Source organism: Meles meles, chromosome 14 (assembly GCF_922984935.1).
Source record: "Meles meles chromosome 14, mMelMel3.1 paternal haplotype, whole genome shotgun sequence".
In the NCBI taxonomy this organism is placed as follows: domain Eukaryota; kingdom Metazoa; phylum Chordata; class Mammalia; order Carnivora; family Mustelidae; genus Meles; species Meles meles.
In genome coordinates, this window is record NC_060079.1 from 18,038,638 (window position 1) to 18,052,433 (window position 13,796).

General features: G+C 37.4%; 1 protein-coding gene across 4 annotated transcripts in view; it reads right to left on the bottom strand.

Annotated features, from left to right (window-relative positions):
• Positions 1–13,796, bottom strand: part of SPART (spartin) — a 38,962-nt gene that overhangs the window by 9,809 nt on the left and 15,357 nt on the right. For all 4 annotated transcript variants that reach the window (XM_045978296.1, XM_045978295.1, XM_045978293.1 and 1 more), the window contains exons 6-8: positions 9,141–9,335; positions 7,968–8,126; positions 7,798–7,888 (exon numbers count right to left, since the gene is read on the bottom strand). In XM_045978296.1, coding sequence (XP_045834252.1) covers positions 7,798–7,888; positions 7,968–8,126; positions 9,141–9,335 — 445 coding nt within the window. The remainder of the gene's footprint in view (positions 1–7,797; positions 7,889–7,967; positions 8,127–9,140; positions 9,336–13,796) is intronic.

The window sequence follows — 13,796 nt, forward strand, 5'->3', positions numbered from 1 at the left end:
AATGTCATAATTATTGGGATGCCTAACAAATTACTGGGATGTCTAACAAATTTCCCTAGTGTGGGGAAAGGAACAAGTATTTCTGTCCTAGAGGCAGAAAGGATACCTCCCAAGACCAACAAATCTAGAAAGACCTCCAGACACGTAACTGTGAAATTCACAAATCATAATTTTAGAAAAGGGGTCCTAAGGGCAGCTAGGAGGAAGAGATTCCTTACATACAGAAGAAGGTCCACTAGAATAACGTCAGACCTGTCCACACAAATCTGGCAAGCCAGAATAGGCTAGCAAGACATAATTAGGGCACTATATGAGAAGAACATGCAGCCAAGAATACTTTATCCAGCAAGGCTGACATTCAAAATGGATGGAGAGATAAAGAGCTTCCAAGACCGGCAAGGTCTGAAAGAGTATGTGACCACCAGGCCAGCACTACAAGAAATATTGGGGAGAGGAAAGAACCCAAGAATGACATAGAACAGAAATTTACAGAGACAACCTATAGAAACAAGAAACAACCTATAGAAACAAGCAACATGATGTCAATAAAAACTTATCTTTCAATAATCATTCTCAATGTGAATGGCCTAAATGCTTCCATAAAACAGTACAGGGTTGCAGACTGGAAAAAATGACAGGACCTGTCCATATGCTCTCTACAAGAGACAATTTGGAACCTAAAGATACATCCAGACTGAAAGTGAAGGGATGGAAAACCATCTTTCATTCCAACAGGCCTCAGAAGAAAGCTGGGGTAGCGATTCTCATATCAGATAACTTAGATTTTAAGCTAAAGGCTGTAGTCAGATATACAGAAGGATGCTACATCATTTTTAACGGGCTATCCACCAGGAAGATCTAACAATTCTAAGTATTTATGCCCCCAATAAAGGAGCGGCCAACTACATAAGCCAACTGTTAATCAAAATAAAGAGTCCTACTGATATGAACATATTAATTGTAGGGGATCTTAACACACCACTGTCAGCAATAGACAGATCATCTAAGCAGAAAATCAATAAAGAACCAAGAGCTTTGAATGACACATTGGACCAGATGGACCTCAAAGATATATACAGAACATTCCACCCTAAAACAACAGAATACTCATTCTTCTCAAGCACACATGGAACGTTCTCCAGAGTAGACCACATACTGGGTCACACCTCAGGGCTCAACCAATACTAAAAGACTGAGATTATTCCCTGCACATTCTCAGACCACAATGCTTTGGAACTGGAACTCAACCATAAGAAAAAGTTTAGAAGGAATACAAATACTTGGTAGCTAAAGACCATCCTGCTCAAGAATGTTTGGATCAACCAGGAAATCAAAGAAGAACTTAAACAATTCATGGAAACCAATGAGAATGAAGACACATTGGTCCAAAACTTATGGGATACAGCAAAGGCAGTCCTATGGGGGAAATACATAGCCATCCAAGCCTTACTAAAAAAAAATTGAAAAATCCCAAATATACCAACTCTTTTTACACCTTAAAGAATTGGAAAATCAACAACAAATTATGCCAACCCCACGCACAAGAAAGGATATAATTAAGCTTAGAGCTGAGATCAATGAGTTAGAAACCAGAGATACAGCAGAATACATCAGTGAAACTAGAAGCTGATTCTTTTTTTTTAATTATTAAATTAAAAAATTTTTTTATAAACATATAATGTACTTTTATCTCCAGGGGTACAGGTCTGTGAATCACCAGGTTTACACACTTCACGGCACTCACCATAGCATATACCCTCCCCAATGTCCATAACACCACCCCTCTCTCCAACCCCCATCCCCCCAGAAACCCTCAGTTTGTTTTGTGAGATTAAGAGTCTCTTATGGGGGGCACCTGGGTGGCTCAGTGGGTTAAAGCCTCTGCCTTCGGCTCAGGTCATGATCCCAGGGTCCTGGGATCGAGCCCCGCATCGGGCTCTCTGCTCCTCAGGGAGCCTGCTTCCTCCTCTCTCTCTCTGCCTACCTCTCTGCCTACTTGTGATCTCTGTCTGTCAAATAAATAAATAAAATCTTAAAAAAAAAAAAGAGTCTCTTATGGTTTGTCTCCCTCCCAATCCCATCTTGTTTCATTTATTCTCTTCCTACCTCCCAAAGCCCCCACATTGCATCTCCACTTCCTCGTATCAGGGAGATCATATGATAGCTCTCTTTCTCCGATTGACTTATTTCGCTAAGCATAATACCCTCTAGTTCCATCCACGTAGAAGCTGATTCTTTGAAAGAATTAACAAGATTGATAAACCACTAGCCAAACTAATTCAAAAGAAAAGAGAGAGGAACCAAATTAATAAAATTATGAACGAAAGGGAAGAGATCACGACTAACACCAAGGAAATAGAAACAATCATCAGAAATTATTATCAACAGCTATATGCCAATAAGTTAAGCAACCTAGAAGAAATGGAGGCATTCCTGGAAACCTATACACTTCCAAGGAAGAAACAGGAAGAAACTGACAACCCCTGAATAGACCCAGTATCTAGTATGAGATTGAAGTAGTTGATCAAAAACCTCCCAAAAAACAAGAGCCCAGGACCTGATGGATTCCCTGGGGGAATTCTACCAAGCATTCAAAGAAGAAATAATACCTATTCTCCTGAACCTGTTTCAAAAAATAGAAACAGAAGGAAAACTTCCAGGCTCTTCCTATGAAGCAGCATTACCCTGATACCCAAACCAGGCAAACAGCCCATTAAAAAGGAGAATTTCAGACCAGTATCCCTGATGAATATGGACACCAAGAATCTCAACAAGATCCTAGCTAATAGTACATTAAACAGTACATTAAAAGGATTACCCACCATGACCAGGTGGGATTTATCCCTGGGATGCAAGGGTGGTTCCACATTCACAAGTCAATCAATGTAATAGAACAAATCAATAAGAGCAGAGAGAAGAACCACATGGTCCTCTCAATTGATGCAGAAAAAGCATCTGACAAGATACAGCATCCGTTCCTGTTTACAACTCTTCAAAGCGTAGGGATAGAGGGAACATTTCTCAACTTCCTAAAATCTATCTATGAAAAACCCACAGCGAATATTATTCTCAATGGGGAAAAGCTGGCAGCCTTCCCTTTGAGATCAGGAACACGACAAGGATGCCTCCTCCTGCCACTGCTGCTCAACATAGTACTAGTAGTCCCAGCAACAGCAATCAAACAAAAAGAAATAAAAGGTATTCAAATAGGCAAAGACGACGTCAAACTCTCTCCATAGATGACATGATACTTTACATGGAAGCCCAAAAGACTCCACCCCCAAACTACTAGAACTCATACAGCAATTCAGTAGCGTGGCAGGATACAAAATCAATGTACAGAAATCAGTTGCTTTCTTATACACTAAAAATGAAAATACAGAAAGGGAAATTCAGAATCAATTCCATTTACTACAGCACCAAGAACCATAAGATACCTTGGAATAAACCTAACCAAAGAGGTAAATGATCTGTACTTGAGGAACTACAGAACACTCATGAAAGAAATTGAAGACACAAAAAGATGGAAAAGCATTCCATGCTCATGGATCAGAAGAATAAACATTGTTAAAATGTCTATACTGCCCAGAGCAATCTATACTTTCAATGCCATCCCGAACAAAAATCCCCAGCATTTTTCAAAGTACTGGAACAAACAATCCTGAAATTTGTATGGAACCAGAAAATACCCTGAATTGCTAAGGAAATGTTGAAAAAGAAAAACAAAACTGGGGACATCACGTTGCCTGATTTCAGGCTTTACTACAAAGCTGTGATCACCAAGACTGCATGGTATTGGCACAAAAACAGACACATAGACCAGTGAAACAGAGTAGAGAGTCCAGATACGAGCCTGCAACTCTACGGTAAAATAAATTTTTTGTCAAAACAAAGCAGGAAAAAATATCTAGTTGGAAAAAAAGACATTCTCTTCAATAAATGGTGCTGGGAAAATTGGAGAGCCATGTATAGAAGAATGAAACTCAACCATTCTCTTACACCATATACAAAGATAAGCATGAAATGGAAAAAAGACCTCAATGTGAGACATGAATCTATTAAAATCCTAGAGAACACAGGCAGTAACCTCTTCAACATCAGTCACAGCAACTTCTTTCAAGACATGTCTCCAAAGGCAAAGGAAACAAAAGTGAAAATGAACTTTTGGGACTTCATCAAGATCAAAAACTTCTGCACAGCAAAGGAAACAGTCAACAAAACAAAGAGGCAACCCACAGAATGGGAGAAGATACTTGCAAATGACACTGCAGACAAAGGGCTGATATCTAAGATCTATAAAGAACTCCTCAAATTCAACACTCAAAAAAATAGATAATCACATCAAAAAATGGGCAGAAGACATGAACAGACACTTCTCCAGAGAAGTCATACAAATGGCTAACAGACATATGGAAAAAATGCTCATCATCATTAGCCATTAGGGAGATTCAAATCAAAACCACATTGAGACACCACCTTACACCAGTTAGAATGGCCAAAATTAATAAGACAAGATACAACAAGTGTTGGAGAGGATGTGGAGAAAGGGGAACCCTCTAACACTATTGGTGGGAAAGCAAGTTGCTGCAGCCACTTAGGAAAACAGTGTGGAGATTCCTTAAGAAATTAAAAGTAGAGCTACCCTATGATCCTGCAATTGCACTACTAGGTATTTACTCCAAAGATACAGATGCAGTGAAAAGGGCCATATGTACCCCAGTGTTCATAGCAGCAATAGCCACAGTTGTCAAACTGTGGAAAGAGCCGAGATGCCCTTCAACAGATGAATGGATGAAGAAGTTATGGTTCATATACACAATAGAGTATTATGCCTCCATCAGAAAGGATAACATCCAACTTTTGTGTCAACTTGGATGGGTCTAGAGAAGATTATGCTGAGTGAAGTAAGTCAAGCAGAGAGAATCCTCATATGGTTTCACTTACTTGTGGAGAGTAAGGAATAACAGAGGACATTAGAAGAAGGAAAGGAAAAGTGAATTGGGGGAAATTGGAGGAGGAGACGAACCATGTGAGACTGTGGACTCTGAGAGACAAACAAGGTTTTGGAAAGGAGGGGGGTGGGAGGATGGGTGAGCCTGGTGATGGGTATTGAGGGCATATATTGCATGGAGCACTGGGTGTGATACATAAGCAATGACTCTTGGAACACTGAAAAAATTAAATAAGTAAATAAATAAAAATAGGCATTTGTAGGTATAAAAAATAAATAAATCCACAAAAGGTATAAATAATATACTTCTCCAACACAATCTGCTTTTAAATATGCCTAAATGAAAAGATAATCTTCTGTACTGGCTTTCAACACCAGAAATCAGATAAGGAAGTATATATAATACATTTTTGTTTTTCTCCTAGGCATAATGCATATAATTATGGCAGATTCAAAACAACGTGGGAGAATAACTTATAGTCAATAAGAATACAAATTTTATTATACTATCATCAGTTGGATTAGAAAAGAAACACAAATGCTTATGCTATCAAATACTTTTTCAAAGTGTAAAATCATAAATATAAAAATATAGATTTATTACATTTATGTTCAGAAATGTACATTTATGTAAATAAATCAGAACTAAATTAAATGAATAACTATCTCTTCTATTTCTTCAGTGATAAATATTAAGTTATTACTGGTTTGATACTTGTAGTTTCTTCATTTAAAAGACAATTTCTACTTCTGGGCCAGATTATTCATAAGTGAGGAAACAGTATTACAAAACCCTTTACATCACCACTGCACATCATATCTTTCCAAGTTTCTAATTAAATTACTGCTAAGACCAAAGTAGCTTTATAGTTAGAAATATAAACCTACTGAACTAAATTCTCACCTGTTTTTTCACTCCACGAATCTTTGGGGTAAAGGATAAAAAGAACAGCAATACATACCATAATAAAAATAAATTAGCTCAGAACCACTGTTAAAAAGCGTCCTTTAAAAAAAAAAAAAAGCGTCCTTTTCATCATATTAAGATCTCCTCACTAAGGACCAAAAATCCAGTATCTACACCAAAACCTTGCTAACCTTTAATAAAGCTCTATTTAATTGTACTTAGATAAGCACTTTTTAAATTAAAGTAGGAAATAGGCAAAGCTGCTGGAAGCATTTACAACTTTCTAACATGACTGTCTACTTATTTAGCTAACAAATGATACTGATAATCTAAAAATAATTCACTTTTGGCCTAAAAGGCACAGCTAATTTTCTTGGACTCTTGCAACAAAAGAAAAAACTATTTTTCTAATTATGATTGATCCACCAAAGTAACCTCAGAGTCACAACACGAAGAGTACTAGAGATCAAGGTTAAAAGTACCCAGAGGTAGTAAGCTGGAAGACTTTTTTTTTTTTTTTAATTTCCACAAAAAGAATTTCAGATCTATTCTGTATTTTCTTTGCCAAATCTTCTGGTCAAGATGTTATGTTGCTTTGACTCAAAAGGTATACATGCTCCAGTTGGAGATCAAATCAACTCAGTCTGGAAACTAAGTTAGTTTTTCCTAAGCCACTAGTAATTTACTATAGTGGGAGAGAATGTAAATGCATGATAGATCGTGATTTCTAACTCTAGAAACTAAACTTGCACAGAAGTCCCATCAAGCACAGGGTTGGTCCAGTACTGTTCTTTCACAATGCATGACACAGAGAGACCTGGCTTACATCCCAGCTCTACCACTTACCAGGGATATAATCTTCAACAAGGTTATTTAACAGCTCTATGCTTTGGCTTCCTCATTTGTAAAATGGAGATAATAGTGTTAAAGATTAGAGGTGCCTGGGTGGCTCGGTGGGTTAAGTATCTGACTCTTGATTTTGGCTGGGGTCATGACCTCAGGTTTGTGAGATGGAGCTCCACATTGGACTCTGTACTGGGCACGAAGCCTGCTTAAGATTCTGTCTCTCTCTCCCTCAGCTCCTCCCCCACCCTTCTTTCTCTCTCTCTCTCTCTCTCTCTCAAAAAAAAAAAAAAATAGTATTGAAGATTAAACATATATTAAAAAGCACTGAACACAATTCTGATACATAAGTATGATCTGAAATGTTGTGAGTAGATAATTAAAACAAATAACTGAGAGTTGAGAATACCATGAATATTACTTTTTGGTTTCTAAATAAAAATTTAATACTAGGCTTTAAAATAATTCAAAGCTAAGAAAGGAACTCGGGTCCTTCATACTAGATTTATTTTTTAGACCTAGGTTCCTTGTGGACTTACAAAGAATAAAGAGCTAAAATCAGATGATCCTGTTTTAAGTCTCACCTTTAACACTTATCAGATTAGTCTGGGCAGATCCCTCATTTCTATGTTTGCCCACATCTCAATATAGGAAATAGATAACATACCATCTGTCCATTCCAATAAGAATGAATAATGGTAGAGTCAAATAAGATGTGACAATATTTAACATTCTTTGTATACAGAAAGGGGCTAACGTTAACAAGGCACAACAGATTAATTAAAATTCAAGTTTTTCCCATCAAAACTACTGGCAAACATCACCCATCACAAGAACATGCAGTTAATAAGGTATTCAGAAACTACAGGATTTTTTTTTCATTAAGCTTACTCGTTGCATGAATGATGAACTAATATAACCATTAGTAATACAAGGCAAAGTCACATATTTCTAGTAATTTGCCAAAAATATTAAGAAAAACAGTAAAAAAATTGTTTTATTAGATATTCAATAATGGCACAGTCATTTTAACTGTCCTGAATTTTTGCAAATGCTAGAACAGATTTATTCATTAAAATGATAAAACTCAACTTACTTGTATCTGACAGTTTGTACAGTTTCTGCTGAAACATTGTTAACAATACATTTGGCTGCACATTCCAATCCCTGCCAGACAGTTGAAAATCCTGCAAATATATTTAGAAGTAAGTAAAACTACAGCTAAACAAATGGACCTTTCTAGTTAAATTTATGGGTCTTTGTTACCTTGAACACTACTTGCAGCTACGACCATAGCACCATCCAAAGCAGACTTCCCATTTCTGTCTTTTTTAAGAGATTCTGGAACAAGTTTGCTTCCATGCTTCTTGACGTGTGGAGCTAGTTCCTTTCCAACACAATTTGCTACAGTGCAAACTCCGTCAACTGATGAAACCATAAAAAAAGGGAAACACTTAGAAAAAAATGTATTCTTCCCTTGATTTTACCACTCTTTAGCAAAATTCTTACATGAGCATCTAAAGTTCTTTTACTGCATAATTTAGCATTTCTATATAAGGATGAGAACCAAGGCTGGCCAGTTTTTAAACAAAGGCTATTATTTGGTTTAAAGATACGTTTACAGAACCTAATGACAAAACTCTGCCTCTTAAACATAATGTTCTTTTTGGCAATTTGCTTTAAAAAAAAAAAAACAAGATTGCTGCAATACAAGACTTGTAGGTCCATCTTTCATGTTTTCCAGCTATGTGTATTTCTGTTTTCTTCATATTGACAAATATTTCACTGAAATAGTAATAAAGTATTTAAGTCTATATAAAAGTAAACAAACCAAAATCTGATTGGAAGAATACTGAATACCAGAAAGATAATCTTACTAAATCTAATGATAATTCATGAAGGAGTTATCTGGCCATCTTAAAATACCAAACTTTAGATCTATGATTCTCAAGGAAGATGAAGAGACGTATTACTTGGGATGGCTGACATCAGAATCACCAAGTCAGCTTAATTCAAACAATACATCCCTCCCACTCCACCCCAACTAAGACACAGTGAGCTGTCCTTAAAAGAACGTGTCATATTCAAGGATATCGAATACATTCAGAGCCATTCCTTTTCAAAGGCATGGACACTCCCCTTTCTGACACATCAAAATAATCCTTTAACCAATGTTTCTCAAACTAATATGCAAATAACAATCACCTAGAGATGTTGTTTCTGAATCAGTAATGTGTACCAAGTATCTGAAATATTTCTAGGGCTCTCAGATAGGTTGATGTTGATATAGACCCCAATATGAGTAGCCAGACGATACTGCTTTGTCCTAATCCTTTACTCCTAAGGTTAAACCATCTAAATGAACATTTAGATTAACCTGAATTAAGAGATCATTTTTAATTTAACTGAAAGAAGTAAAGTCCTCCAAAGTTACTTTACCCAGGAACTGACTGACTTTTGCTGCTCCTCCTGTAGCCTGCTTTGCTATATAAAGTCCCTTGGTCACAGCGGGACTAACTTCCACTGGTTTTTCTTCTGGTTGAATCCGTTCACGGAGTTTAGAAGCACCTTTCTGGATTGCTTTGCCAGTAAATTCAGCACCTTTGACCAAACCCCAGCTCACCCAGGAAGCACCTTTTTATAGGAAAATTAAGAAGTCCACAATATTAGAGCTGATTATACCTATAAACCCTTTAATAAATCAAAGGAAAAAAAACGAAGGAATTCAATGTTCAGATCCTAAACACACCATAAACTTTTAAGACAACTTTACAATTGTGATTTTCTGCTTGGAATATACTTTTTCTAAGTAAATTCATCTTTCAGTACTTAGGTCACAGATCACTCAGTAACATACTTCTGTATTACTCTGCTGCTACTACATCTTTTAGGTATCTCTCTACACGTTATTTACCACACTATTGTTACTATTGTTAGGGACTAATTTTGGGTTTTGGTGCCAATAACACAGTATTTGGCTTGAGGACCCAGGCTTCCTTGTTCTTGCCTTAGTCCAGGTACCACTTTTCCTCTATGAAGTGCTGAGGGGTTTAGACACAAATGATGCAAATTAGAAACCAATAAACCTGGGTGGTTCAGTGGGTTAAAGCCTCTGCCTTCGGCTCAGGTCATGATCCCAGGGTCCTGGGATCGAGCCCTGCATCGGGCTCTCTGCTCCTCAGGGAGCCTGCTTCCTCCTCTCTCTCTGCCTGCCTCTCTGCCTGCTTGTGCTCTCTGTCTCTCAAATAAATAAATAAAATCTTAAAAAAGAAAAAGAAACCAATAAACCTGCTAGATCTCAAATATCAAGGCAGAACTCTTGCTTGCTTGCTTTAGACAAAAGGCACAAGGCAGGGGGTCCTGTTCCTCCCTCAACCTCGAACCCAAATCCCATGATCTCCACACCTTTTAATTTATAACATAAACCTGAATGACAAAGACAGAAGAATACTCAATACATAAGAAGAAAACGGGAAGCCTAGATGGTTTAGCCATTTCTCATGAGAGTAGTTCCCAGCACTTTGGTTTTGCTCAATGTTTCTTAGAGCATAGACAAAAAATGAGACTGTCAAGACAGAAAAGGACAGCATAGACTTCTCTAGTGAAAAGTCCCTGTGTACACTTGAGGTAGGAGATGGAAAAAGCAAGGAAAAATCCCCAGGAGAAGTTTCCTCTAAGAGGAAGAAGAAGGTGTTACCTTGCCTTGGAGAGCTTACAATTTTAAATATTTCCTTTTCGGCTATACCCTGAGAAAAGCAGCTTTTAAAGCTAGACATATAAAATACCTAAGTATATTCTCCAAAGGTCTGTGGCATGGTTTTTATGTAATTACTCTGGCCTGTGAGTGAGTAGGCATCCAGTGACATGTGAAAATCCTGTTTATTTAAAAATACGAACAATGAAAAATAAAAATAAATAAAAAACAATGAAATAAAGTTGCCAAGTGGTAACTGATTAGAAAAACTGTTGTGTTTCTCTTGCTGTTTTAGTCAACATGTCCACCTCCAGCTCAAACACTACCCCCACTGTCCTCCCCTGCAGGAGGACCAGGTGTCAAACCCAGACAAGTTATCTTCTAGCAAGGCATTCCCATAACAATGAAGGGACTGAAGACCTCTATTAAAAATACATAAAGGGTCTGCAGTTAACTTACAGGTCGAAAAGATTTAAGAAGTAAAAAACTGGCTGAACTTGAAGAAGGAAGACTGAGAAATCATAAATGACAATGAAGCAAAGGAAAGCTTAAGTAGACTATACTCCTACAATAAAATCAACAAGAGGGGCAGAGTCTATTGATGACTAAGAATAAATGGAAATTAGGTAAGTGAAAAGTCATAAGATTAAGAGAAATACTAGATGCAAATTGTAAAGAAGTTATCACCATGGAAGAGTGTATAACAGAGATAATACTTTAAAACCTAAGATATTACAATAGAAGATCAGGAAATTTAATATTTTACTGGTAGCTATTAAGATCTTTTAAATGGCATGTGTAGAGCCAAATACAGATTTATTCTATCCATATTCGTCTCATAGGCAACCATTTAATGGCATGCCATCCAGGCAATGGATGTTTGCTGAATAAATGAGAAATTGCCAGATGACTTAAAATGATCTCACTCAAACCTAACCCAAAGTGGCTGGTGCTCTTATCAGTCTATTGTTGGATGATCCTCTACCTCTTCCCATATGAGCTTATTAAAATCTCCATCTAAAATGTTTGGCAGTTGCCTTCTTAAAAGTGTAATTCTATGCAAAAACAATGAATACTGTTACGCTGAAAAAATAAATAAAATGGAAAAAAAAAAGTGTAATTCTAGCCTTTCAAGCCAATATGCTACATAGGTAAATTTTAAGCAGTAACTTCATGTTTTTTCACTTTTTATATTCACAAAACACCATACGGTAACTTTTACTGATCTTTACTGATCTTCAGACACTGGACAGGAACAAACCATGGGATAAAGTGAATAAGCTCAATTTAGATCCCTGATTACTTATCTTTGTATAGACCCTGCATGAGTCAGGTAGAAACAGTCTCTGGACAGAGCAGATCACTTTCCCTGGAGTAAATCTTGAATATTTTCTGCCACTTTTTTAATTACCTGTACCTTAAGTATTTGATGAGCTAGTTGGTTTTCATTCTACCTATTAAAAAGCACATAAAAAGGTATGCACTCTGACTGGCAGTTAAATAACTTTAACGTAATCAACTATTAGGGCTATTGCTAGAACTGAGGAGATAAGATGAAAAGAAAAGAGTTACAAAAGCCTACTAAAGTCTCAAGTAGTAAAGCAGGCCCCTAAGTGTTATCAGAGTGTGCTTTTTGCTCATTTTCAAATGATGCACTGCTCAAGAGTTTTTCTGAAATCTCTAAAGAGATCTGTCCCCAGGATTAGTTGATTCTAATGGTGCTCTGCTCTTTGAATAGAACCAGTACATATAGTCTGTGTGGTACTTAGGAGGCCTAAGGCTTAGTGGCATAGAGGGGCACTTGGGTGGCTCAGTCGTTAAGTATCTGCTTTTGGCTCAAGTCATGATCCCAGAGTCCTGGGATCGAGCCCTGCATTGGGCTCGCTGGTCAACAGGAAGACTGCTCCTCCTCTCCCACTCTCCCAACTTGTGTTCCTTCTCTCACTGTCTCTCTGTCAAATAAATAAATAAAATCTTAAAAAAAAAAAAAAGACTTAGTGGCATACAATACTTTCCAAAGGTAGCCAAACAGTATCACCTGTTCATGTTCTTTCAACATGACCTTGACATTCCTCCCATTGAGATGTGGGGTAGGTCTATGTCACATCCCCTTAAATGTTATCTTCTTGTAGTGAGAGATACTGGAAATTTCCAAGAAGTTGCTAGAAAGGGTATGTGGCTTCTGCCTGTCTGCTATATCATTCATGCTTAGAACCCTGAGCTACCATGTAGAAGCCTGACTAGCTTAAGGCTGCTAAGCTGTCAAACACATGGAGACCATGTCTAGGTACTCTATTTGGCACTCCTAGATTTTGAGCTCTTCCAACCCAGACGCCAGATTTGGGAATGAAGGAGACTTCAGATGATTCCAGCCCCCAGTTACTGAGTCACTAGTCAGTCTTTGGGTCTTCCTAGCTGAGGTCCTGCCATCATGACGCAGATGTAAGCCATCCCTGTTGTGACCTTTTGGAATACCTGGCCCACAGTACCACAAATGTTTGTTGTTTCATGCCATTAAGATTGGGATGGTTTGTTACACAGCAATAATAAATAGAACTATCTTGAGCAGTACGAATTAAAAACTCAAGAAAATAACCTTTGAAATTAGTTATCTACGTATACGTGAATATAAGCAAATTTTCTGAATGCTGACCTAATAGCCTAGCAATCTGTAAAGTTATGGGACAGGATAGTTAAGAGTGAAGATTTTTCTTTAGAACTTCTTTTTCAAGGCTCAATTTTAACTGCTAAAATTGTAACTGAAAAATCTGGCTTTGTCTTATCTCTAGCAGCTCTCTGACATGGGCAAAATATTGTTAGTTCCTAGTTAATTAATTTTCACTTATTTTAGTTTGTTGGTTTTTCATGTTGAAGGTTTCCTCTGCTTTAGACATCTTTATTATTTTAATGGGTTTTTTAGTACAGTGATGGAAATCTAAATTGACAGTCTTTTAAATGACTGGTCAAGATCTCTTTACAGGGTCACAAATTTGACTTACTGAAGAGTGACTGGCAATGTTTTTAAAAACAGAATAGGTCTAAAAATCTGAGAGCTAAAATAGTTGAAAAGCTAAAATGTTAACCAATGAATGTGGAAAGACATATGTCAGTAATGATCATTCTGGGTTTTTTTTTAAAGATTTTATTTATTTGACAGACAGAGATCATAAGTAGGCAGAGAGGCAGGCAGAGAGAGAGGAAGGGAAGCAGACTCCCTGCTGAGCAGACAGCCCCAAGAGGGGCTCGATTCCAGGATCCTTAGATCATGACCTGAGCCGAAGGCAGAGGCTTCAACCCACTGAGCCACCCAGGTGCCCCGATCATTCTGGTTTTAAAATAATTGATCTGATACCCTTTCTGACCAGAATTAAATAGTACAGCCTACATCCCAAACAGCTTAG